The 25,752-nt window shown below is 38.8% G+C and overlaps 1 protein-coding gene across 6 annotated transcripts in view; it reads left to right on the top strand.

Annotated features, from left to right (window-relative positions):
• Su(var)2-10 (E3 SUMO-protein ligase Su(var)2-10) overlaps nt 1-25,752 on the top strand; it is a 97,090-nt gene that overhangs the window by 10,610 nt on the left and 60,728 nt on the right. For 3 of the 6 annotated variants that reach the window (XM_068364607.1, XM_068364608.1, XM_068364603.1), the window contains exons 2-4: nt 8,922-9,088; nt 14,853-15,190; nt 22,574-22,695. In XM_068364607.1, the coding sequence (XP_068220708.1) occupies nt 8,925-9,088; nt 14,853-15,190; nt 22,574-22,695 (624 nt within the window). In that variant the 5' untranslated portion in view covers nt 8,922-8,924. Of the gene's footprint in view, nt 1-5,941; nt 6,060-8,921; nt 9,089-14,852; nt 15,191-22,573; nt 22,696-25,752 lie in introns of all 6 variants that reach the window. The other 3 variants (XM_068364605.1, XM_068364604.1, XM_068364606.1) reach the window with 2 other exon arrangements.

The raw sequence follows: 25,752 nt of genomic DNA, 5'->3' as shown, positions 1-25,752 counted from the left end.
GTCGTGCCCCCCTCAAGCCGTGAGGGTGCCACAGTGGGACGTGGCCAGAGTCCTGAAGATGTTGTCAGAACCGCCCTGCGAACCCCTAAAAGACATCGTGGACAAGGACCTCACCCTCAAAACAGTTTTTCTGCTGGCCTTGGCCTCAGCAAAACGAGTAGGGGAGATTCATGGACTGTCTTACGAGGTCTCGCACTCGAAGGGTTGGCGAGAAGCTACCTTCAGGTTCGTGCCATCCTTCGTAGCAAAGACCCAAAAGCCAGCCGTGTGGGATCCCAGGTTTGAGGGCTTCTCAGTGCCAGCAATCCCTCGGTCGGACAACCTGAGGGACTTGCGGCTGTGCCCGGTCAGGGCAATAAGGAAATACTTGGAGAGGACAGCGAGACTTCGACCCAGGATCAAGAGTCTTTTTGTTTCCACAGGCCCAGTGAAGAAGCCAGTTTTGAAAAACAATATCTCCTTCTGGTTGCGGCAGGTGATTATCAGAGCCTACAGTAGCGCAGGAATTCCGTTGCTGGGCAAACCCAGACCCCACGACATTAGGGGCCTAAGTACGTCGTTGGCATTGAAGTAGAATATGGCAGTGGGCCAGATCCTGAGAGCAGGCACCTGGGCAAACCAATCAACTTTCATAGCTCACTACTTGAAGGACTATTCAAGGAAGTCCCTGGACGGGTTCTCGATAGGTACCGCTCCAAACGATTTAAAGGTATAGCCTTAGTGATAACCGCGGGTAGTAAGTCCAAGAGACACAGGTTAGTTTTTAACCCCCTTGTTCTTCCTTCCCCTGTTTCCGCTCAAAAATTGACTCCGATAGCCCCCTGAGTCGGCTACAAGATACACTGTCATTGGAATGACATGTCTCCGAGGATTTCTTGCAGAGGTGAGTTACTTAGACACTAACATAAGGTTTTTGTGTAGTTTTACCTTTTTTTCTCGTGTTTATTGGGGTCAACAGAACCTAGCCTCCTATCTAGGTTCCTTGGTTATGCTTCAGCACGGTCTCTAGGTCTGGAAGGCCACTCCTACCTCCTAAATTATAAATCTCCTAAGAAAGTAGTTCGAGGTAAGTACTCCGTGTTGGAACAAATCACAAATTTTAAGTAATTTGTATTTTTCCTAACTACTTACCTCGAACTACTTTCGGGTAATGGCCCACCCTTCCTTCCCCGAGTGCCTTACTGGACTTCTTAGAAACCTAAGCTGCGAAGAACTTACTGGAGGTTGAGACCTGAGCAAGCATGCCCTCTGACCTGGGGTTAGCCTCAGGGCGCGTATCCCTCCGCCTGAGGTTACCCCTCATAGAAAACGGGAATAGGGTAAACTACACAAAACTCTGGTCGGATGGGAGGAGATCCTAGATACTCCTAAGAAAGTAGTTTGAGGTAAGTACTGTTAGGAAAAATACAAATTACTTAAAATTTGTGATTTTTCAGACTTCATCCCTGTTTAGCACTGCCTGAAAATGTGAGAAGTGTGTTATTCCGTTGATTAATGTTATCGTTCAAAAAACTTATAAACACATCAGTAACATTTCTTATTCCCTACAAAGGGGAAATGGCCACTTGTATGATCCTAATAAACACATCTTATCTAAATGGGTATCAAAGTAAAATTACTGTATTTCGAATTTGTTCTTGTCGGCGACAGTTACCGTTGGGGGTTGGTCGTCAGGTGATGTCCAATGTGTGGCAATATATGAAAATACAAGACATGGTTGGTGAGCCATATCAATGCACACAAAGGGCAAGTGTGTTCAATCAATAACACTTACTTTGAGTAACTTTGAATGCAGTCATCGGTAACGCTGGCCTACTTGAATGTTAGATTAGAATAACCGGTAATCTATCATGAGATTTTTCAACCTATAAGATAGTGAACTTTAAAGTTAACTCTTGGCACAGAAGTTTATTTTGACTTTAAACCACCACGATTTTATAAAGAAGTATGTAGTCGAGTTATGTTGCCATTCATGTCTCGCTTCTACCTTAATAGGCAAATTACTGTACTTCTCATAACTTAATTTTCTCACATAACAATCCCTCAATCAGTGAACAGTAGATGAGATATATTGTTAGCGCTTATGTACATGTATTCTCTGTGTTCTGGTCAAATTATACATAGTTGTTCAAGATTTCCACCAGGCTTTTAGGTGACGAACTTATTTCTATAGAAACTACCTTAATTTTTATATCAGCTGGCATGCTGGCAATAAATGCGCTAGAACTAATGATAATGAATTGTGTTTTCTAATATAGCTTAGAAAATGTTTTACAAATTCCATTTTGTTCCGTAACTTGAATACAAACCTACGCTATTTATTAAGGGTTTTGCTTTCGGTGAATCTTGAAGGACGAGCCATTAAAATTTTAGCAAGGGTTAACTACTCATTCTGCTGTTAGCGAGGATAAGGGGGTAGCTTGCTACTGCTCCTGCTCCTGCTCACATACCAGTGGTTTATCCCACTTTGCTTTTGGCTCGGATGGTGAACGGTCTTTGCCGTTCTTCATCCTCACCAAGTTATTTTGGACTGCCATTAATTGCATTTTGATTGTGCCTTCTCTTTATTAGTGTGTGTTGACTTCCCCCGACCATGTGTATCTACCCTGGACTTGGAGGCCGACCCTGCGGTACCTTCATGTCGGCCGTGAACACCGATTGTCACACCCTTGTCCCGCCTGCAGAGGTCAATGGAGTGATAGGGAAAGTGTAGTGAATGTCGGGAGTGGTCTGCCTCCCAGTGCGAAAGGTTTTGGGGCTGGCGGAAGAAATCAAAGCCGGATATTTCTCCTTTGAAGATTTCTTCGAAAGGAAAAAAACCCAAGGCTGCTGCTTCTGCTTCCCGACCTTCCTCCGAAGCTCCTACTTGATTAGCCGCCTCCGAGAGACTGTCGAGTAGTAGCGTAGGCCCTTTAATTGTTGGTCATCCCTGGTCCTCGAGATGGTGTTGCTTTCCCCCTGGGTGAGGCCTTGTGTCTTTCACCTTTTATACAGGTGTGGTCGTCCTTGGGGCTTCCAGGTCTGCCCTCCAAGGGCTCCTTGCTGCAGCTCATCATCCGTGGTGCTAGTGTGCAGCCTTCGTCGATTTCGGAGGTGGATCTTCTGTCGTATGTTGATGTATTGGTGTCTGAGGCGCCTTCTGCTACTACTACCGACGCCCCTGCCTCTTCAGACTCCTCAGCTGTTGCTGCCGACTGTGCTTTCCCCGTTGCTGATCATCCTTCAAGGGGGAAGCAAAGTCTTTCGTCTGTCTCTCCTACGAGTGTTTCACCTCGTAGGAGGAATTCACTCATAGAGACTCCTCTGTGGAGGACTGCTTCTAAAGGTCAGCTTGGTGATATACCGCCCCCCAGAGGGCGTTATCGATCTCTCATAGCTCGCCCTCCGCTTTGCCTTAGAGGTCGCCCTCTGCCTTCGGTGAAAAGGCTGCTCTTCGGTGAAAAGGCTGCTCTTCGGCTCTTCAGCCTCGTCTTCCCAGCCTTCCCCCGCAAAGGAGCCTCCTCCTTCCATCGTCTTCTGGTCCGTGACATTCGCCTGTTCCTGGACCTTCTGACGACACTGCCGCTAGTCCTTGGACTTCGGACTTGGACTCTTTTATGGACCCACGGAGGATGTTCCCCCTCCCAAAGGGCTCATCCCTGTTCCTGCATCGCGCCAACGTTCTGACCTGCCTTCTCCATTCCTGTCTTGTTATGTTTCAAAATATCACTCTCTCGAGAACGCGCCTTCCTTCACAGCATTCCAGACCTTCGGCTGGGCGCCAGCGCTCTATAACGTCCCAGCGCTCACCAACATCTCGTCAGCACTCTCCAATGCCCCAGCGATCTCCTGATCACCGGCACTCTCCAGCAAGTTCTAGCCATTCGAAGCACCAGCATTTGCCGGCTCGCTAACGCTCGTCAGCTTATCTACGATCGCCAGCATGACGACAGCACTCTCGTTCTCGCGCGTTTGCGCTCTCATGCTCGTCAGCGCTCTCGACCTCACAAATGCTCTCCTGTGCCCCAGTTCCCTCCTGTGTGCCGGCGTTTTCCAGCTCGTCAGCACTCGCCAGTTTGCCTGCGCACCAGCGTTCTCTGGTTCGCCAGCACTCGCCTGCGTTCTCGTGCTCACCTGAGCACTAACATTCGCCTGCTCACCTGCGCACAAGCCCTATCCGGCTTGCCAGCACTTCTGACAATGGACGGATCGCCACCGCCCCATTCCCCTCCCCGCAAACGCATTACAGCGAGCCTGCCGGGAAAAGTAGGAAGAGGCTCCACAGAAGGGTTCAAGATTCCGAAGATCCGTCTTCGGAGGCGGACCCATGGCATCAACCATTGGCTGAGACTCCTGCAAAGAACCTTAGCTGCTTCTCCCTTGAGGAGAAAAAGAGGATTCTCAGATGCGGTAACGTCCCTTAGGGTGAAATTTATTCCTGTTAGGCCTTCGAGGCCTGTCCCTCCTGACTCGCTCATCGGACTCTCTTCTGCCTCATCTCTGCCGAGGGAGACTCGCGAGGTTTGAATTTGCTCTCTTCCACTTTCGGAGGAAAATTCTCCTCGCACAGAGAGTTCTCTACGAAAGGTGGTGGATCTTCTCGTCCTCCCCCCAGATTTGATGTTGTTCTCAGACGCTTTGAAAAAATAGGGTGGGGGGCCCCACGTGCTGCACCGCATGATCTCAGGCCTATGGTCAAAGTCAGAAGAGTACTTCCACATAAATCTCTTACTGTTGCGTCCCCATACCCTGGTGAGGTGGTATTGGGAAAGTCTTTGTTACAATAGTTTTTCCTACAAAGACTTGGAATAACTTTTACCTGGACAGTGACACTTCTAAATATCTCAACATACAGCTTGCACAGGCCGCGGACCTTGCTACCTGGTGCAGGGACTTGCTTATTTTTGGTACAAACCTATTCAAAATAAGGAGACCCTGGGTAAAGCCAAAATAAATAGTGTTGGTTTGTATTCCAGTTACGGAACAAATGACATTTTTAGATGATTTGTTTTTTCCTAATGATACAAATCTTTAGCTATTTATACAAACTTAACTGCCAGCCCTATCCCTCTTGAAGTCCTACCTCCAAGCAAAGTGAGCTAAATCACAGGTGTGTGAGCGGGAGCAAGCTACCCCTCCTACCCCCGCTAACTAGTGGAATGGGTAGTTAACCCTCTTAAACTAGTAATACCCCTAATAAATAGTTAAAGGTTTGTATCGTTAGGAAAAATACAAATTATCTACGAATTTGTCATATTTCCTTCATTTGTGGTACTAATGAATTCAAGTTCTCTATTTTATCATAAACTAGGAATTCTGCTGCTTAAGGGTGCTGTCACCTTAGATAGTGTGTAGGTTATTTATGAAAAAGTTAAGAATTACCTTTACAGTAACAGATCTTACACAAAATCTAATATAACCTCATTGAATGTTGTACTTAGTCGATATATACTGTATTGTACTTTATTACAGTATTACATTTAAGTTTATTTGTACAGTGTGTACAGTATATGATTTGAAAGTCTCTTAGCTCAAATTTGTCAGGTTGTAGATTTCATATTTTTGCTTTGATTGAATGGGAGACATAAGAAATTATAGAAGTATTACTGTGATAATTCACCTTTGTCAAAAATTTTGAAGAGGAGTTCGGTTATTTGCATCAATGCATTATGGGTTGGTAAATCTTTAGTACAAAGTTGTAATTTAGGGGAAAAAAATGTAAACCTTTTGTAACAAGTTGTAATTTAGGGGAAAAAATTGTAAACCTTTTGTAACAAGTTGTAATTTAGGGGAAAAAATTGTAAACCTTTTGTAACAAGTTGTAATTTTGGGGAAAAAATTGTAAACCTTTTGTACCAAGTTGTAATTTTGGGGGGAAAAGATATTGATTTACTAGAATTTGTATAGTTGATTCACAAATACTTTTTCATGTACTCTTTATTTTTTCATGTACTTTGGATAGGACTGATAGTAAGGAGATTGGTCAGTAGTTACTAGGATCTCCGTTATCACCTTGCTTTAGAAGAGGACAAACTATGGCGGGTTTCTATCTGTCAGGAACAACGCCTATTTCTACGGAGGTATTTATTATCGCTGTTGAATAAAATTCTAATGCAGGAGTGAATGTTTTAAGAACTGGCTTTAAATGCCATCTGAACCACTTGAATTGTTTTTTATAACAATGAACATTCAACTTCATTGTATTGTTCACTTTGAAGTGCAAGCTTACAGAGAACAAAAATTAAAATCCGTCAATTCTCCGTAACGTATGATGTCGATTTTCTCTTGAAGTAGCCATGAGAAGGCACCACAGTGAAACGTCATGTTGAGTTATTTTTTTTTTTTTTTCTGGCTATGAGGTGGTTTATATTGTTTTTCTCCCTTTAGTGCTGTTTTGGTGAGTTTGTATCTAGTCCTTAAGTTTCTTCATGAGCAAGGTATGTCTAATTACTCATAAGATGAGATTTTTCTTGTAATTTTACACTTATGTGTAATATATGGCATTGATCCCCCCATTCTGTTTGGCTTTCATTTGGGAGTTATGATTATACTTTTCGTTCCAATGAGTGTAGCGAACTTTTGGCTGAAACAAATGTCTGCTTGCATTAGAAATAATGCCTAAAGATAAATTGGAATGCTAAATATATATCGGTACCATATTGTATTAGAGATTTTAGTTAGAATGTTAGGCATATATCAGTGTGCAATTTTGTTGCTAGCTACCCAATGCATTTTGATTCCTATTCACAGGTGTTGTAATTTGTCTTATAGAAACTAATTTAGTACCTTAAGGGGCCCATACACGTTCAAAAAAAGCGTCAAAATTTTGCATCAAAATTTTGATATCAAAATTTGGATGCAAAATTTGAGTGTGTAGGACGTTTTGATGTCAAAAAAAGATTTGAAGCAAAATTTTGACATCAAAACGTCCTACACACACTCAAATTTTGCATCAGAATTTTGATATAAAAATTTTGACGCCTTTTTTGAACGTGTATGTACACCTTTAGATCTTGATCAGTTTTGAGTGGAAATTAATATTAAAGTTAGTGAACTCGGTCATAAAAAGTTCTCCTTCATATTCTAAAGGATTTTTTTTCTTCTTTATAAATTATATCAACATGACTGTTTAGCTTTTAAAAAGGTTTTATGAACAATAAGAGTTTGGTTGAGTGCAATTTTATATTAGGCTAATCATCCTTTGGCAGAAAAAAAAAATAACAGTAAGAATTCAAACTACTGTACTGTCACACTTCAGTATTCACTGGGGTTTAGGTAACAGACATCTGCAAATGCTGTAAATCAGTGAAAAATGAGTGTGTCTGACTCGCCGACACCCCCAGGCCCTTAAGGAAGGCTTGCCTTACTCCTATTCTGATGTCTTTGTGTTTATATATAGTTCTAATTTAGTGTTGTCAATGATCTCAAAATATTTCATTTTGATTGGTATTACTTCTCTTGCAGTTTGTTTATTTCCTTGTTTCTTTTTCTCACTGGGCTATTTTTCCCTGTTGAAGCCAAGAAGAGGGCTTGCATCCAAGTGGCAGGAGCATCACAGTCCCTCAGATTTGTGAACTCGACTCGTTTGCTTCCTCCACTGTACGTATGTCAGAGGAAGTGTTATGAGATAATGGAAGACGATCCATCTCCGCTCCTCCTTGATCCGGCCATTTTAAATCTCTTGGGATATCTTCAAATTATTGAGAATATTGAGTACTGTAAACAGGCAAAATACAAAAATAAATCAATAAAGAGTTGAATTATGATGATGCTTAGAAGCTATCGGAGCAAAGATAATAGTTCATTGCCTAGGAAGTGTCTAGCCAAAAAAAAAAAAAAAAAAAAAAAAAAGCATCTGTTAATATAGTACAGTAATTGTGAAAGCAACCACACAGAAACAAAGAATGTATCGTACGTCTTGTTAATCTATCAGATGTAAAGGAAAATAGGGACTGTAACAAGGGAGAGAATCATACATTTAGCTAGGTTTCCAGCATCTAGAGGGAGTGTCTAGCTGTAAGAGTTCTATCATTATTCAAGGAATTTTTGTTCCAACATAAGTATCATTGTCATCGCCATTTTTTTCTCCCTATCTTTTTGTTTGCTGATATGCATGTTATCATCATTATTAAGCGTTAATGCTACAATGATTTTATTACCCAGACCTTAGAACTCTGTGGTCAACCTGCTAATTGATGTTTATAATATATCACTGATATTATTGCATTTCTCATCTTTTTTTTTTACTGATGTCAAAAATGTAAGACCACCGTACCCCTATTGTAATTCTGTATATGGCTTTTGCTGAAATAAAGATTATTATTATTGTTATTATTATTATTGTATGTACCTTGAAAGAGAAAAAATCCTGTATCATTAGACTAGGTTGGTAAATCTTTTTCCTTCAGGAGAAGCGACAGTTTACCAACTTCAGTAAGTAATGAAATTGTTTAATTTTAGAAGTTCATGTTACTTAGGCATTTTTGTTGGTTAGAAACACTTATACGGTATTGGATTTACAGTAATACAATGCAGTATACTACTACTCCATTGGTCTTTGGGCCACTCTTTGACTCATGAGCGCTCTTGAAAGATATCGCACCCTCCTCTATCTTGTGCTAAATCCATCAATGTATCCGTTCCAGTTCCCTCCCTGTCGAGATCTTCCTTGAGGCATCTATTCCAATTCTTTTTAGGTCTTCGCAAAGGTTTCCGTCCCATGACAGCAGTTAGCATTTGTTTGGGTATAGGTGTGTCCTCCATTCTCGCAATATGACCAGTATACACTAATGAAAAGGGAAATATCTATAGTAGTACACAGATGGTGTAAATTGATTTGTAGTGAGTATGAAGATAAAGAAAGAATTTATTAAAAAAATAGGCTGTATGTAGTTGCAATGATTAATCCAGAACTAATTAATTTTTTTCTTATTTTCCTACAGAGAATGGTAATGACCTTTAGGGTCTCTGAGCTTCAGATGTTATTAGGATATGCTGGCAAGAACAAAACTGGTCGTAAAAATGAGCTACAAAGCCGTGCCATTGAAATTGTAAGGCTTCGGAACCCTGCCATACAAGCAAAGATTAAAGAACTATACAAGAGCATTCAGTAAGTATAGAATTTCAACTTTTCACAACTTCCTTATGTTCTTGATTCAAATAAAGTAAGGTCATGGCCTTATTTCAAATTTCAGAAAAAGGGGCAATGTGCTCATGAATTCATGTTGGAGAATCATGTTGAGTATGCTGTTTGTTTATTGCTTTTCTGGGTCGACCTGTGGCGGCCGGTGAAAAGGGGTCCTTCTAATACACTTTTCTAAAAGTGTATTAGAAGGACCCCTTTTCACCGGGCGCCACAGGTCTTTCCCCAGAAATAGATTTTAACTTCGTCAAAATCCCTTTATTATGTGGAGGGGTTTTTTTTGTGAGATTTTTCAAGCATATGTTTACCGTAGTACTGTTCATTTTGTCAATCTAAGAAAATAAGCTTCACAAGAAAAGTGCTAGTGTTTGTGACCTGTATTGTATTGAGGTTTAGGGTTTGGCATGCATTTTTAGAAACTGATCTGGTAATATGGTATACTATAGTATACTTTGTGTTTATTGAATTTGTCATGTGTTATTCACTAATTGTAGATATTGAGTTTGATTTTTTTTTAACCACTACCAAAGGACTGGTAACTAGCACAATGTTCTGTACTTATTTTCACACAACATTTATTGGATTTTAGATTCTTTCCTTCATTTTCCTATTTCTAAAAACATTATCCTTATGATTTAAAAGTCTGATTGTTTCTTTACTTGAAGTTGTGACTTATACTTCATTTAAAGGTTATCTTTTTACTTTATACAATTTGTAATGAAGGAAATATAGTATGTGCTTAGATTTTGGTTTCCTCTTTCAATACAATGAATATGTATTTCTTTTAATGTTTTAACCTTTTGCTGAATGTAGTATGGACCAAGATATAAAAAGTTATACAGCAAAGATTTTTTTACGGAACTAGCTTAATTTTGTCTTATATGAAATTCCCGGGTAATCAACATTGTTCTGAGTTTGACACCACCCATTCATTTATCTCCGTTTGTCTGTCTTTCTTTCCACCTTTCCTTCAGTGTAAAGTACTTCCTTTTACATCACATCTAATTGGTTGAGGGGTTCGGGTCAAACTTGTTACGAAGGTAGACTATCGCATAAAGATGTGCCTAAATGGATGTTAATCGCTTAGTGCTAGTCACATTTACTTTATACTCTCTTACTCTGATGAGGTTGAGTGAATTTCAATCAAAGTAGCACTTAGACCATTATGCATACAGTACTGTATCCTTGAAGGGAGATCATTCTGCTGTCTTTTATTTTCTCTTCTTGCTTTGGAAGTGCCAATCCTATTTAGATAAAGGGGTTTTAGTGAAATTTGTAAGGAGGGGGAACCATCACGTTTAGATGTGCATGAAGAGTACCATCTGTCTGTCTGTGTATCTTTCAGAATGATTGTCACAACTGTTTCTTCATTGCACTTCCTGCATTGTTGCAGGTGTCAATCAAATATTGCTTGAAGGCATATTACTCTAAAATGTCCCATGTGCTTGAAAGGAAATGTGCTCCATCAGTATGGTGTTTACGTTTGCCTTGTCGCTGCAACTCCTCTATGTAGTTCTAAGGATTGTAATCAAAATTGATTGAAAGCAGTCCATCATGGAGGAAGAATGTCTGTATAATTGTCAGCATTATGCTTGCTTTCCCTTAGCAAGTCCTCCAATACGATTGAAGAAATTTTTGTCAAACTTATGAAATAGGCCGTCATGCATAGCTTTGTATGAAAGGAGATTGTGTATCTGTCCGACTGTCTAATGTAGTTGTCAACACATTATTGCACTGTCTATGCAGGTTAGAAAATTTCAGGCCAATTGGTACATGCATAGGTAAGCGTGATGTAAGATTACTACATGGTATAAAGAATAATAGTTAAACTAGGTGCTATGGTAGATGATTATGCGTAGACAAACATGAAGGGAAATTAGCTATATGTGTCCATCTGTTTGTCTTCTATGCATCCCTTGTTTAACCCCTTCACTACGAGGCTGTGGATCCGCTATTCAAGCTATATACGAGATGTCACCATCGAATATAGTTGCTCACTTACTGTTTAATTACTCACATTTCCAGTTTTATTTGTTTTACTGGTGATTACAGAATCAATTTTTCAAAAGTTACAAGGATTTTGGATGTGTCAAAGACTTTTTAGTCCATCCTGGGAGACTCCATTTGCTCTTGGTTTGAACATTTAAAGAGATTTTATGATCTTGTCCAACTTATTCTTGAACTCATTTACCATGTTACTGTTTACTACATCTGGAAGTCTGTTCCATGTATTTTCTATTTTGTATGCAAAGAAATTGCCTAATTTAGTGGTGGTGTATCTTTTGTATTTCAATTTGTATGCATTGCTTCTGGATGGATTTGTGCTAAGCTTGAATAGATTGTTGTAATCTACATTTGTTATTCCTTTAAGAATTTTGAATGCTTCTATTGACTCGTCCCTTAGTCATGAATTTTGTAGATCAAATAAGTTCAAACATTCCATCCTCCGTCTATATCCAAATATGATGGAACTAGTTGGTGGCCTTAGCTTGCACTGTTTCCAGTCTATCTATATCCTTGTGAATACTTGGAGCCCAGAATTGGACTCCGTATTCTAGATGGGGTGTTACTAGTGATGTTTACAGCCCAAGTACAGAATCTTTGTTTCTGTATCTGAATTGTTTCTTTATGTAGCTTATAAGTTTTTGTGTTTTATTTTCAAAGGAGCACCTTTCACAAACCCTTTTCAAGCATAAACTCTTGGAAGTAGAAAATGCTTTAGAGCTGTGCAAGCCTCTCAAGCTTCTTCATGGAAAGGCTTCTTGGTCAGGCGGTGAAAAATCTACGTTGTTGTCCAATGTAGTAACTAATTCTTGAACTTGTTTACCATGTTACTGTTTACTACATCTGCGTGTACCATGTTACTATTTACTACATCTGCTGGAAGTCTGTTGCATGTATTTGCTATTTTGTGTGCAAAGAAATTGCCTAATTTAGTGTTGGTGTATCTTTTCAATTTCAATTTGTGTTCATTGCTTCTAGACTGATTTTGCTAAGCTTGAATTGATTGTTGTAATCTACATTTGTTATTGCTTCAAGAATTTTGAATGCCTCTATTAACTCTCTCCTTAGTCATAAAGTTTGTAGATCAAATAAGTTCAAACATTCCATCCTCCGTCTATATCCAAATATGGTTGAATTAGTTGGTGGCCCTAGCTTGCACTGTTTCCAGTCTATCTATATCCTTGTGAATACTCGGAGCCCAGAATTGGACTCCGTATTCTAGATGGGGTGTTACTAGTGGTGTTTACAGCTGAAGTAGAGTGTCTTTGTTTCTGTATCTGAATTGTCTCTTTATGTAACCTACTGTATTAGTTCTTATGTTTTCTTTTCAAAGGAGCGCCTTTCACAAACCCTTTTCAAGCAATGCACTCTTGGAAGTAGAAAATGCTATAGAGTTGTGCAAGCTTCTTGGTGGAAAGGCTTCTTCGTCAGGTGGTGCAACATCTTCGTTGTTGTCCAATGTACTGTAGTAACTTTTGAGTGAGCTCCCATGTCGTCTTCTTCTTCTTCTTCTTCTTCTTCTTCTTCTTCTTCTTCTTCTTCTTCTTCTTCTTCTTCTTCTTCTTCTTCTTCTTCTTCTTCTTCTTATTTAGTTTTTTTTTTTTGAGGGGGGGGTGTGAGGAACAGTGTTCGATAGTTGCTGATGCTGCCTTTTCTTATGGGTTAGGATGTTTTTATAAATTTCAATGGCTCTGCTGATTGCATTTCTGAACTGCAATGCATGAATCGTTTGCAGATCCCAATTTTCGGACATTGTCTAAAGTTATATTCTGTTTTTGCTAAAGTTGAGAGATGTTTTAGTGATAGGCTGACTTCCTTTTCTTCCTCTTGATTGTCATGCTCTTCATCATGAATTGTGGACTTTGTCATCTCCATCAGATCTTCATCATTTAATTGATCTGATTTGTCCTTGTTCAGGTCTTTTACGTTGTTAATAGTCATATTGGTAAGCCATCTCCTCCAAGCAGTTTCACCTGCCTTATCTGCTGCCAAGTGGTGGATTTTGCAGCGAGAATCCCTTATGGTTGTTGATTACTTCTGGTCACGAATCCTTCCAGTAAGCATTGAGTCTTTCTCTCTTGATCTCCCTTATAGCTTTCTAAATATTTTGGGGAGACATTGAAATGATGTATCCATGCAGGACTTCTTGAGCAAGAAGTTATCATCTGCCTCCATAGGCTTGACAAGGTGTTGGACGGAGTTTAATGTATAGAGTCTTGAAAGCTCAAACACTACCTGAATCCAATGGGCTGAGTCAGTAATGTTTTGTTCACCAATGAGAATTCAACCTGTAAGGCCTCAGAAAATAGGTAGATTGTGTGACATCCAACATTGTCCATTGGGAGAAGCACTTAAAATTTTTTTTTTTCCTTCCAACTTTATTTGGCTTCATAGTCTGAGTACCTTTGTGTTTAGTGTTTAATGAATATGAAATTATAATGTATATATCAAACCACGAAATGAGAAGTGATAAACTTGAATGGAGTTATGTTCGTCTAAGGACATCATCAGACTCAAATTGAAAATAAAAGCAGATGCCTCATATAGTGAACAAAGAATAAAGTGGATCTTGAGTAATATTTGGGTGTGCGGAATTATTACTGGTTAGCATTATTTGTAAGTTATACAATACTATACAAAGTGGCTGTCTACAAGTGGTGGAATTTCTCATTCCTATCTCTAATACTTTCCTGCTTTGATTTCATGATTACTGTCCAAGGTTTCTTTCATGAAAACTTGATGTTTAAATAACCCTGTATCTTAAAGGAGGTTATTTAGGAATGCAAATAAAAAGAAAACTTATTTAAGGGGTTTGTACAGTAGTTGTTTTTATGTTGAAATTTTGCTCCATTAGTGAAAGAAAATGTTCTTTTGAATTTTATAAAGAAAAATTTTCAGGTTCAGATTTTTCCCCTAATGAATTTAGGGTTCTACTTATAAATACAACCCTTCATATATGAGATGTAAAATTTTGATATGGCTATAACATTTTCATGTGTGTATATATACTGTATATGTTTATATGTATGTATGTATGTATACGTATAGAGTACGTATATGTACATATATATACATACATACACATACATATATATATATATATATATATATATATATATATATATATATATATATATATATATATATATATATATATATATATATATATATACCTGTATATATATATATATAGATAGATAGATATATGTATAACATATATATCTATAACATATATATGTATATATAGTGTTATCTGAAGTTATATATGATGTTAACTGTATTTATATACTTTTTCTTTACAATATTCACATGTCACGTGGAAGCTGCTTATGTACAGTATGTAGTTTAGATTTCAACTGTAATTCCTAATTTGTGATGTCAAGATGTTTGCTATGTCGTGTCAGAACCTAACTTGATTTACTAAAGTATGTTGTGACTTTGAAAAATTTCTATAAATCTTTTTTTTGAGATTGTGAGGTAGGTATAATTTGAGCAGAAGTACATGTGTGCCAATCACTATATTTATTATCCATCTTATACAGAAGCTGCTTAAATACAGGACAGTGTGTGCTGCTAATTCCTTTTAATTTATCGCTGCTTTTGAATCAGGGGCTTAAGTTAGTTGTTGAAACCTAACACTGTTTTTGTAGTGTGTTAGGTGTTATACTCTTTGAAATTAGGTAACTCACATGCTAATGTGAAGTTTCCTGTGTTTTTCTTTACTTAGACTAGAGATGATGTCGTTTGGTGACAGGTCACAAGTTGGAGCGAGTGGTTCGACTGGAATTCATCCTGCACAGAAGGTACCCATGGGTCTCAATACTATCGCAGGATACACTCAGGGTGGCAGCGTGGGGAGCATAGGTGTGAATTCTACACTCAATAGTTCGAGGTATACTGCGGGATCCCCACAAGTTGCGGCATCAGCTCTCACATCAACAGTCGGATACCCACCATTAGCGGCAAATCCCCTCAACTCCTCGTATCCTATAAATCCAGATGTGAAATTGAAAAAATTGCCCTTTTACGATATGTTAGGGGAATTACTAAAACCGTCATCATTAGGTAAGATTTCTCTCAAGTATTACATTGTGAGTATATACAGTATATTCAACATATCTTCTTCAATGTGGTCTTTATTTGTAGAATTAAACTTATGTTTGTGTTGCACAGCTCTCCTGAATACCATAATACTAATTTTGATATATTCATATCAATCTTATTGACAGTAGATTTAATATCCATTTTGAAGAAAATTTGTATTTTGAAAGGTTGGTCAATATTGTCAGGTAAATGCTTTATCCAGATCACTACCTTGTAAAAATGCAGGACGGCAGTTTTCTTGCCATGTGCTATTAATGATTAAGACTCTAATGAGGTTGGATGTTTATTCCACTTAAAGATAACGTACTATCACAGCATGCCATAAGATGATTGTAAACAAATACTTGTATGAGTTGGAATGGAAAATCCTAATTTCTTGAACTATGCCATCTTTGCTCAGCCATTAGGTAAGCAAAAGTTATGCTGTGGAACTCAAACCTAATAACATGCTTGGACTAGTCTTAACATGAAAATAGATATGTGGACCTTGACCGTTAGTCTTTGAATTTTCTGTCGATAGATGGTCTTACAATGAACTAAAAAAGGGGAAATGGTCTCGTGCCTATAAACATATCTATAGAATTTTTAGGCTTGATATTTGATTCTTTAACAGAAAAACACTCATTACAGATATAAAAGCCAAAAGGTAAAAGGTGCCATTTCTGGGAAAAATAACAAATAACATCTGACTTTAAAGCTAACATCAGTCCAGGAGTAATTGCAAAACAATTATGTTAAGTGTATTTTAGATGTGGAAGTTATAATGGAACTCGGTTATAAGGCGCAATGTCAAACGGTAATAAAAAACACTTCAGTCTTTGCTTTGACTTGGTAGACATATGAAGAAAAACTATACAAAATGTTATAAAAGCTGAAGCTACCTGTCAATTTTTCTGTGATGAAATTTACCTGAAATTCATATGCTATTCCTTTAAAGATGGAAATGATTCGACCATAGCAAAAGAAAGAAATGTTATCCCTGCTTATGACTGTAGTTGCCACTGGACGAGTGGACCAGGCATGAACTGTCATCCAAATCAGGTGTCTCATATATAAACAGTTCAAGCCTGAATTGTTGCAAGGTTCAACTTTTCATTTGTTCCATCACTAAACTGGCTTTACACTATTTAATAGCGATTATCCTTTCGGTGAAGCTGAAACTAGCCATAAGACTTCTAGTGAGGTGGATGGGTAGCCGTGATAACTAGCCACTCTCTCCCACACACACACACACACACCTGTGTATTCTGGTGAATTTTTTATCACCTTTTTTTTTTTCTTTTGGTGCAGAGAGAGTAGACATCCATCTCTCTCCTCCCAACTGTTTTACTAGCCTTTATCTTTAATTTTGTTTTTTAATTTTACTTGTTTCTATAAATTGAAGCATTATTGTAATGATTTTATACACACACACACACACACACACACATATATATATATATATATATATATATATATATATATATATATATATATATATACACAGTATTTACACACATATACAGTATATATACACACACACACATATATATATATATATATATATATTATATATATATATATATATATATATATATATATATATATATATATATATATATATATATATATATATATATATATATATATATATATATATGTATCAGTGGTTCCCAACCTTTTTTTCAGGTGACCCCAATCATGCACCTCAAGCCATGACCACGACCCCACTAGTTTAGTTGTATAAGTATTATTATATATTACTAGTTGATGGCTGTAAAAGTAAGGGACAGTAAATATCCTTCTGTAAGAGAGGTACTATAAGGTTGGAAAAGACAAAATTAACATCATTAAATTTTATTATAGCATTATGAATTTTAAGGCTTAATATTAATAAAAAAAACCCACTTCTGAAATAAAATTTTGTCATTCCACAAAAACAAAATATAAGTATAAATGTTTTCTGTTAAATGGTAAACTGATTTTAATGGGAGCCTTGGGCCTGGATCATGCTGCTAAGTTTCTCTATTTGTGGTTCAGTCTTAGAAAGTGCTACCCTCAAATCATGCTCAGGTTGCAGCCGATTCCTGTTGTTTGTTTTGGTGGCAGTCAGAGCTGCAAACCCTGATTCACATGAATGGGTTGTTGCGAAAGGCAACAACACACTCGCAGCCTCACCTCCAAGGTAGCAAGGAAAGTGAAGGGGCAAGGAACAAGGAGGAGAAGGTGTAGAGAGGAGGGGATGGGTCAAGGAAACAGTAACAAGGAAAAGAGGTGTAATAAATTTGTAAATCACAGTAAATAAGATGAAGCAGAAATCTAAAAAATCAATGATATACAGAATTCCAAATCTCGCCAAAACAACAACCTCAAAAACCAACCATATATAATACTCCAAATCTCTTAACAACCGCCAAAACAACAACCTCAAAAACTAATGACATAAAATTGTCTAAATCTCTAAACAACTGCCAAAACAACAACCTCTAAAACCAGCAACATAAAATCCTCCAAATCTCTAAACAACTGCCAAACCAACGACCTTTTTAACTAGTGACCAGCGCCGCAGACATGCCAACTTCACAAAAACATACAAATAAAATAACACATCTAATAACACAATAAGTCAAATAACAATAAAAACAACACAAGCTCACAAGAGGTAAATAAAAAGGAAGGGGAGGAGTAAAGAGGAGGAGAGGAAGGGGAGGTGGCAAGGCAATATTGAAGAGGAGGGGAGGGGGGCAAGAAGGAGGAGGAGAGGAGGGGAAGGGGCGTGGAAAGAAGGGGATGGGGGAAGAGGAGCAAGGGGAAAGAAGAAAATGTAGGAGAGGGCATGAAAAGTGCCCCCTCTCCTTCTCTTCCTCTTCCCTTGCCCGTCTCTCTCTCTTTAAGTATGGGGGGTTACCATGTGGTTTTAGAAGCCTCAATTATGAACACTTTGATAGGCTATCATCCACTGACATACTGTGGTTCAATACTTCGTCAGCAAGGGAAGTACTCGGTTTCTATTGTCGGCATACCACTTTATTGTGAGAAATTAAAAATTTTAAAGAAATAAAGACTGGGTGCAACATATGCAGCACATTCGAAATCACTATACAGGTATTAATGCATCAACTTACCGATATAAGACAGACAAAATGAAGACAGTGTTTTCCGCTGCGGCAGTACAGCTGGAGTGGCTGCCTCACTGCCTGGTTGGACTTGGACGGTGACGCTGTTCATGTATCAAATGCGTATGGCACTCAGGGATACCCCCATTAAAATTTAGTCACATTTGGTCACTTCTTATAGAAGTCTCTAGCTTTAGCCTCTCCGCAGGGAACAAGTTTGATCTTCCGACTCTGTCTTGCGAGGGGAAGGCTTGTGGTCATACAAAATGTTAGCCCATTGCTTTCTGTACAGGATCAACCACTAGGACTCGTACTTCTTATCCTTTTTCCTGAACATACGTCTTCAGCCTGTCATGTCGAGGAATAGTGCTTTAGTGAGAACTGAAGGTTGTCTCAAGGATTTTTACCCTAGGATCAACCACGCCCTTCAGGATTGGCCTCGTCTCCAAAGACTTTTGGACGACTGGCTGATCCTAACAGTTTCAAGCTTCTCCGAGACATTTTGAGTTTACAACAATCTGAGGATTGGAGTAATCTCAGGAGACCTGACTGTCACATTGAATACTGGTATCTATAGACATGGTTATCAGCCTGCAGAAACTTCCGCAGGCTCGCTAAGACTGCATCAGTCTCTGCCGAATCCAAACTCTTCAGGAACAGCCCAGTCCTTCTGCACCAGAGATGTTCCTTTCCTCCGTTTCTCTACGATATCCAATCAAGAGACTGCTCTGGTAAGGAGGTTGCCAGACGAAAATGTCATCCAGGGAGTCAATCTCATCGTTTCCTATGAAAACATCAAAGAAGGGGGGGGAGACCAAATACAGTACCACACGTTTGCAGGACTATGGTCAGAGCACGAATAGTACTATCTTTTAATCTCCTGGAAAGGCATTTTCTTCCCTCGGGAAGATTTGCCTGCCTACGGTGATGGCAGAGATTAGTCTGTTTTCCCGTTCACAGCAAAACACTTCCCTCACCTACGTGGTCTTCCCTTTGGGGATCCTGTCTTCAGGATTTGAAATTTATCCAATCCACCCTTTTTGCAGGAGACCACCTCTGCCAGTTTCTGTTCAGAGACCTTCCCTCTTTCGGGAACCAGCGCGGATAGAAAAGACAGGCATTGATCTCCTCTTTTTCCTGTGTGAGAAAAACTGCTCTCACCTGTTTGGCTCCCTTTTGAGCGATTCCTCAGAAGAAAAATGGCTTCTACCATACCCACCACCAAGCAGGTCTCGTCGGCAGTCTTGTCTCGTTAAGAGAGACTCCTCTCCGACAAGACTCGTCATGCCTAACAGACATGTCTACAACTCCCATCGGGGAACCCATTAAGGACTTCTTTTGTGATTTGATTTTCTCTGTGGTTAGGATCGTGTAAGGTTTGTGTCTCTACTCGAGGGTGTTATTACTGTAATAGACCCTCAAATTGCCATCGGGAGGAATTCCGCACCTAGACTTAGGCGACAGGTAATAAAGTCCCTCCATGGGGCATGGGTTCCTGCCTTTGGTCCCGGCGGTGCCCGACCCATGACTCCTAGCCAGCAGATCTTCACTTGATCCCGAGGACAGGTTTCTCCTATGAGTTGCCTTTAATGTCTCTCACTCACGGCGAGTAACGGCCTACTTCTTTCCAGACAGCTCGGACCTGAGGTTCAAGCCCTTCGGACTGGAAATCCTCCGTAACATGATCAATGATCCGTGTCGATGGATATTACCTCAATGATTAACTTTAGGTTATATTTTGGAAGATACAATAGCTTGCCGTATTTGCTCAGCTTCGCCAACCCTAAAAGCATTACTAACCTTTACCTCCCACTTCCTGCAAGAAGACATGACCCACAAGAGCATGCAGACATTCTCCATTGCCCCTGTGGTGGCTACACAATAAATAGTTTATTACCCGTCACGCTCCTTGATTGACAAATAGAAGATGGTGAGGGCAGAGTTAACCTAGGAGAAGCCTGGGATGATTGGCAAAGAATGACTGGTTCTTTCTTTCATCTCCCTCTCCTTTATGAGGCAACAGTTCCTATGATACTCTGCAAAGCTGACTTTCACTGTCTGCAGGTATAACTGTTTCCCTTGTGTAACTTAGTATAGATAGATACTTGTTGCATCCCTATATCCCCTGGCGAGGTAGGATTGGGTAACATTTCTGGTTACTTCCAAGATTCCTACATTTCTGAAAATGTATTCAATAGACTAGTCATACTGCTAGCATCACACATTCACCAAAATTTCTCAGGCTGCTAACCCCGCTTTGTATGCCTAGTTTAGCGAGGTGTCAGGGCTTCTCTCTCAAGTGCGCAACACGTACGGGGAAAACACTGGGTCAAAGACTAGCCACCCTCCTAATGGATGAGTCATCTCTATTAAATATCGTAAAGTTTGTTTAGTGATGGAACTGATGACAAATTTGGAAATAATTTATATTTTTCCTAACATACAAACCTTTAGCTATTTAATCAAATTGTCCTGCCATCACCTGTCCCCCATAAGTCTTGCCTGCAATCGAAAGTGACCAGAATACCCTGGCTACCCTCCTACCCCCCTACTGCTAACCAGCGGTTGGTTAGTTTCACCTCGCTAAAAGTCTTGTGGCTAGTTTCAGCTTTGCCGATTATACCTATTAAATAGGTAAAGGTTTGTATGTTAGGAAAAATATAAATTACTTACAAATTTGGTATGTTTATATCAACTTGCATTTATGTTCTCTGTAAATATGCGGTTTGTATGGTTTTCCTTTTTTGCATAACTTTTGTTAGATGTGGCCTAAGTATATCGAGCTTTGATTTTGAGAGATGCTGGGGGAATGGTACAGTCTCTCCCTTCCTTTTTAGATCCTCCCTTATAGTAGACCCACTACCATTTTCAATTTTTTTCAATTAAAAAAAAGATTACAGTTCTACAACCTGAAATACAGTCATTAATAGAGAAGAAAGGCATAGAAGTTGTCCCAATTCTCTTCTATTGATTTTAAAAGTCGCTTTTTAGGTTCATAATTGTAGGGAATGGCGTCCAGCACTGGACCTTTCAAGGTTAAAAAGTTTCTCTAGACAATTTAAATTTTCCCGGAAGCCAGAAGGAATCTCAGGAAAGGTATGTCCTGTGAGCTGCTGTATGAGAAAGAGATAGTGGAATACTGTATTTTTAAAGATAGAATAATATAATTGAGAGGGGAGGCAACTTAAAATGTAGTAAATGAATAGATACAATTGGGAAAAAGGTTATGGTGGTTGGGAGAAACAGGTGCTATGTAATCTGTACTTGGTATTTTATGTAGAAGATAATATCACAGAAGGTGGTATGAATTACAAAATGTAGTTGGAGTAAACTGATTCTGGACATCCCCAAATTGTATATCAAGAACAAATGGGAGAAGATAGAAAAATTTTGGATCCCTCTTACGGTAGATGGGCGGGTCTTAAAAAGGCAGCCTTCACCTGTTGCCTTGAAGATACAGTGAATTGTTGAAAAATTGAGAAACTAGTAAGAAAGCTATCCCATTGTAGAGGGAGCAAAAATTTATGATGGTTACATAAAGCATGTGATACTTTTATACAGAGAAACAAGTACTGAAAAAAGAATAAAGTGGTGAGATTTTGACATGGTTTAATCTTGTCAAGATTCATGGGTGAAATGTCGTGGGTTGGGATCTGGTGCATAGAAGCTGGAGAAGTTGGTAGGTTGAAGACCTTCGAGAAAGGCCAGGAAATCTTGGCTATAGGAAATAGATGGAGACATGGGAGTTCAGTAAGACACACTACATGATAGGAAAGAATGCAGTAAAACAGAGTACAGGATGGGAAAGAATACTGAAAGACACGGTATAGGTTAAAAAAGAAAGCAGTAAGACCAACAAGATAGGAAAGAATGGAGATAATTCAATTCATGTCTAACCATTTAAAGGGAAGACCTGACCTAAAAATTTTTTAAAGAAGATTCATTAGGTCTTTAGCACAATTTATTCACTTGAAGTTTCATGCAAATATTTGGTACTGAGCACTTATTCTCACACTGTTTTCCATGTCAAAATCTGTGTTTTTTGGTCAATTTCTTCTTACCTTGTTCATTGATTAATGTTGCCTTTATTTTTCATTTACTAATGTCACCTTTACATTAATACTGTATTCAGTAAGTGAATTATACAATTTTTCTTGTATTTGCTCCTTCAAACCCTTTACCTCATTCAAGTATTCCATACATTTCTTATACTGTATATTTAAATTAAATTTGTTTTCTTATTTTGCAGCACCGCAGGGCTCCGGTAGATATCAAGAAGCCACATTCACATTTTCCCTTACTCCGCACCAAGCAAATAAAATAGCTAGTTCGAGAGATCTTCGTCCTTGTAAACAAGATTACACAGTTCAGGTAAGTCTTCATGTTGTTGCTCCTATAGAACTTGGAATACTTATTAGTCTCCCAGTTGATATACCATGTTTGGTTTTTGTTCATGGCCTGCATCTGTTATTGTTGGGAAACTGAGGTAGGTATATGTCGCATAAAACCTTGGGTTGTCTGTGGTCGGATTGTGAGCTTTGGCGACAAACATAGGGATGAAGGAAAAGGGAACCTTTCTCTATCCCTCAGTATGACTAGCAACATGTGATATGCCATGAAGCTCTCCTTTTCACTTCGCTGAGGCCAGGGTTAACAGGAAAACTTTCTTAAGCGTTAGATCCTTGTCAGATGCTTGCCTCGTGGGCTTGTACAGAGCCTTTTTGAATTTTAATATTGGTGACAATCTTGAAAAAATCAGTCTTATATAAACTATGAAACGGGATATGTCAACTTGTACAACAGAAATCAATTTACAAAAAGTATGAACTTTTGAAGTTCCACCATATTTGGAGGATCATTCCACAATTTGGTCATAGGTGGAACAAAAACTTATAGAATACTGTGTGGTATTGTGCCGTATGATGGAGAAGGCTTGTGTTAAATAAACTGCATACTAATACTACACACAGGATGGTACAGTCTGTGATGATCTGAATTATAAAATAGCTTATGAAACATGCATAAAGAACTAATTGAACAATGGTGCCAGAGATTATCCAGATCAAGAATAAGGAATTTAATACTGTATGCCAAAAATTTTCTATCCAACAAAATGAGATGAAAGTCAGCAGCTGAAGACCAGACACAAGAATTATACTCAAAACAAGGTGAAATGAAAGATAAAAAAATTTCGTTATTATGGAATGTTCACTGAAAATCTTAAAAACTTCTCTAAGCCTATTTTTTATGCTAGAGAAAAAGAAACATCAAATCTGCTTCTCAAAAGTAAATTTGCAAATAAGAATCGCACCTAGAATTTTGAATATTTATATAGCTAAAGTGACATGGTCCATGTACTCTAGATCTAGATGTTAACCACATTCCTCGACATACTTACAATCATACTTTGAGGTAGCCCACTTTTCCTGGTAGACTGCTGTAGAGTATTTGTGAAGATATCAAAATATCTCCTGTACAGTGTCTTGTGAAAAGTCTTCTGGTTGGGTGAGTTGCTAGTATCGGGGAAAATGCATCTCTCAGGTCCAGAGACAGCGTGAAGTTGTTCCTCCGATGACAGGTTGTACAGTGTTTGCCATCTATATCTTGATCATTCTATAATACAAACTTGTTCTGGGTCAAAAAGTCAACCACCGATCTCCACCCCCAATTGACTTCTCCACGAAGAACAGGCCACTGTAAAATCTTGAGACCTGTCCTGTACTAGCTGTAGTGTACTTTGTCCAGCATCTTTCTCACTTCTGATTGAAGGGGGAGGTATTTTTCCGATGTCGGGTGGTCGTCGAAGTCTGATTGAGGGAAGGGCGAGAGCCATTGAACGGGAAGCATTATCTGTCCTGAAGGATGTTCGTCCAATCCTCTGCTCTGTGATACTGCTATCTTGGCCAGTAGTTCAAGGCAGTAGGAGGAGGGGAGACTTCTCAAGCATCCTCTGCTTCCTGATCAGTTTATCTCTTAGTGCAAGAACTCCCCGATCTCCAATCTGTATTGAAAACTTAGCTGCTACTGCATCCCTCCGCTTGAGAACCCAGTTGGTCCACTGGTTAGGTGACTGCTGGGTTAGGATGGTGACTGCTTTTGCCCCTGTAAATTTTTCTTTTGAATTTGACAGATCCTGAGAAGAGGTGAAGTAAACCACCATTCTTGACCTTTGGTCTAACCAGAAAGTTGCTTAGAGGCTCGCCATAGGAGTAGCTACCATATTGGCAGGTTTGGCTGCCTCTCCACCAACAAACCTGTGTCAGAGTTGTGACTTCGGAATCTATCTGTAGAAGTGAGTGAAGGAATGGCCTCTTTTAGGACGCAGAACTTCCTTTTCTAAGAGAGTGCTGGAGGTAAAATGTTGTTGGAATGGCTTGCACTCAAGAGTTATTCTTGATTGAAACTTGCGCATCTACACTAACTATTGTATCCATGGTTATTTCTGACCAGGGAAGTTTCAGTGTGGTCCTCAAGCTTTGTGGAGTGCTTTTGTGTCCTGTAAAATTGCCGAGGGGCTACTTAAACCAACTCGAGGATTTCGCCCACGACATATCGTACAGGATTGATAGTCCCTTTAGAATTGTTTGCTTTGCATGCCTAATATAAAATTCATCTATTGTATGATATTGAATTCATATCATTATAATTTTTGTAAGCTCAAAATACTGACAACTGAAATATCATTGCAGAGCATCTATAGCACTATAGTATTGTTTTTATTTTGAAAAAGTCCTTTGCAAACATATTTCATTAAATATTATTACATCATGGCTAGAATTTTATTGTGTTTTTCTACTCATTTCACTAATTATTGCTCCTCCTCTGGGACTGTTATTTTGATTAATTCCAAATGAGGGGATGCATGATACACAACATATGGATTAAGATTTATTCCCTATAATGCACCGTATTATAATTGCAAAGTAAAATGTTTACTAAAATAAGTAATTAACACTGATTCACTTGGTATTTAACAAGTCTATCAGGTGTTAATTTTTTATGTTAATTTGTGGGGTGGGGACAGAAATGTTGTAACACTAGAGTTATAAAATTTTGTATCTGCCAGTTTTTACTCCTAGTAGCTAAAATTGTGTCATGTTCTCCAAGTTATATTGATTTCTTTCCGTTTTTTTTTTTCTTGGAGGATCCTGTTTTGTTTTTCTAAGCTGATGATCTGCCTTTCTCTATTTCTGCTGTACACTTCCGATTGGATAGGAAGGAGTAGGATCAATTTGGGCTCAAGCTTGTGGATAAGTAGTACCTCTGATGATGAAAGATGGCAGTCATTTGAACCTAGGTGCAATGTCATCCTAAATAAGTGCTTTCCTTGGTGCTGTATAAATTTACTACTAAAGCACATTAATGGTGATGATGTGAGAGGTGTTTTCTAAATTTGACTTGGTTTTTCCCCTCTTAAGTGAAGAGTCA

This window comes from Palaemon carinicauda, chromosome 41 (genome assembly GCF_036898095.1).
Source record: "Palaemon carinicauda isolate YSFRI2023 chromosome 41, ASM3689809v2, whole genome shotgun sequence".
NCBI classification, from domain to species: Eukaryota; Metazoa; Arthropoda; class Malacostraca; order Decapoda; family Palaemonidae; genus Palaemon; species Palaemon carinicauda.
Note: the sequence above shows the minus strand (reverse complement) of the source record. Positions and strands in the feature narration are given on the sequence as shown.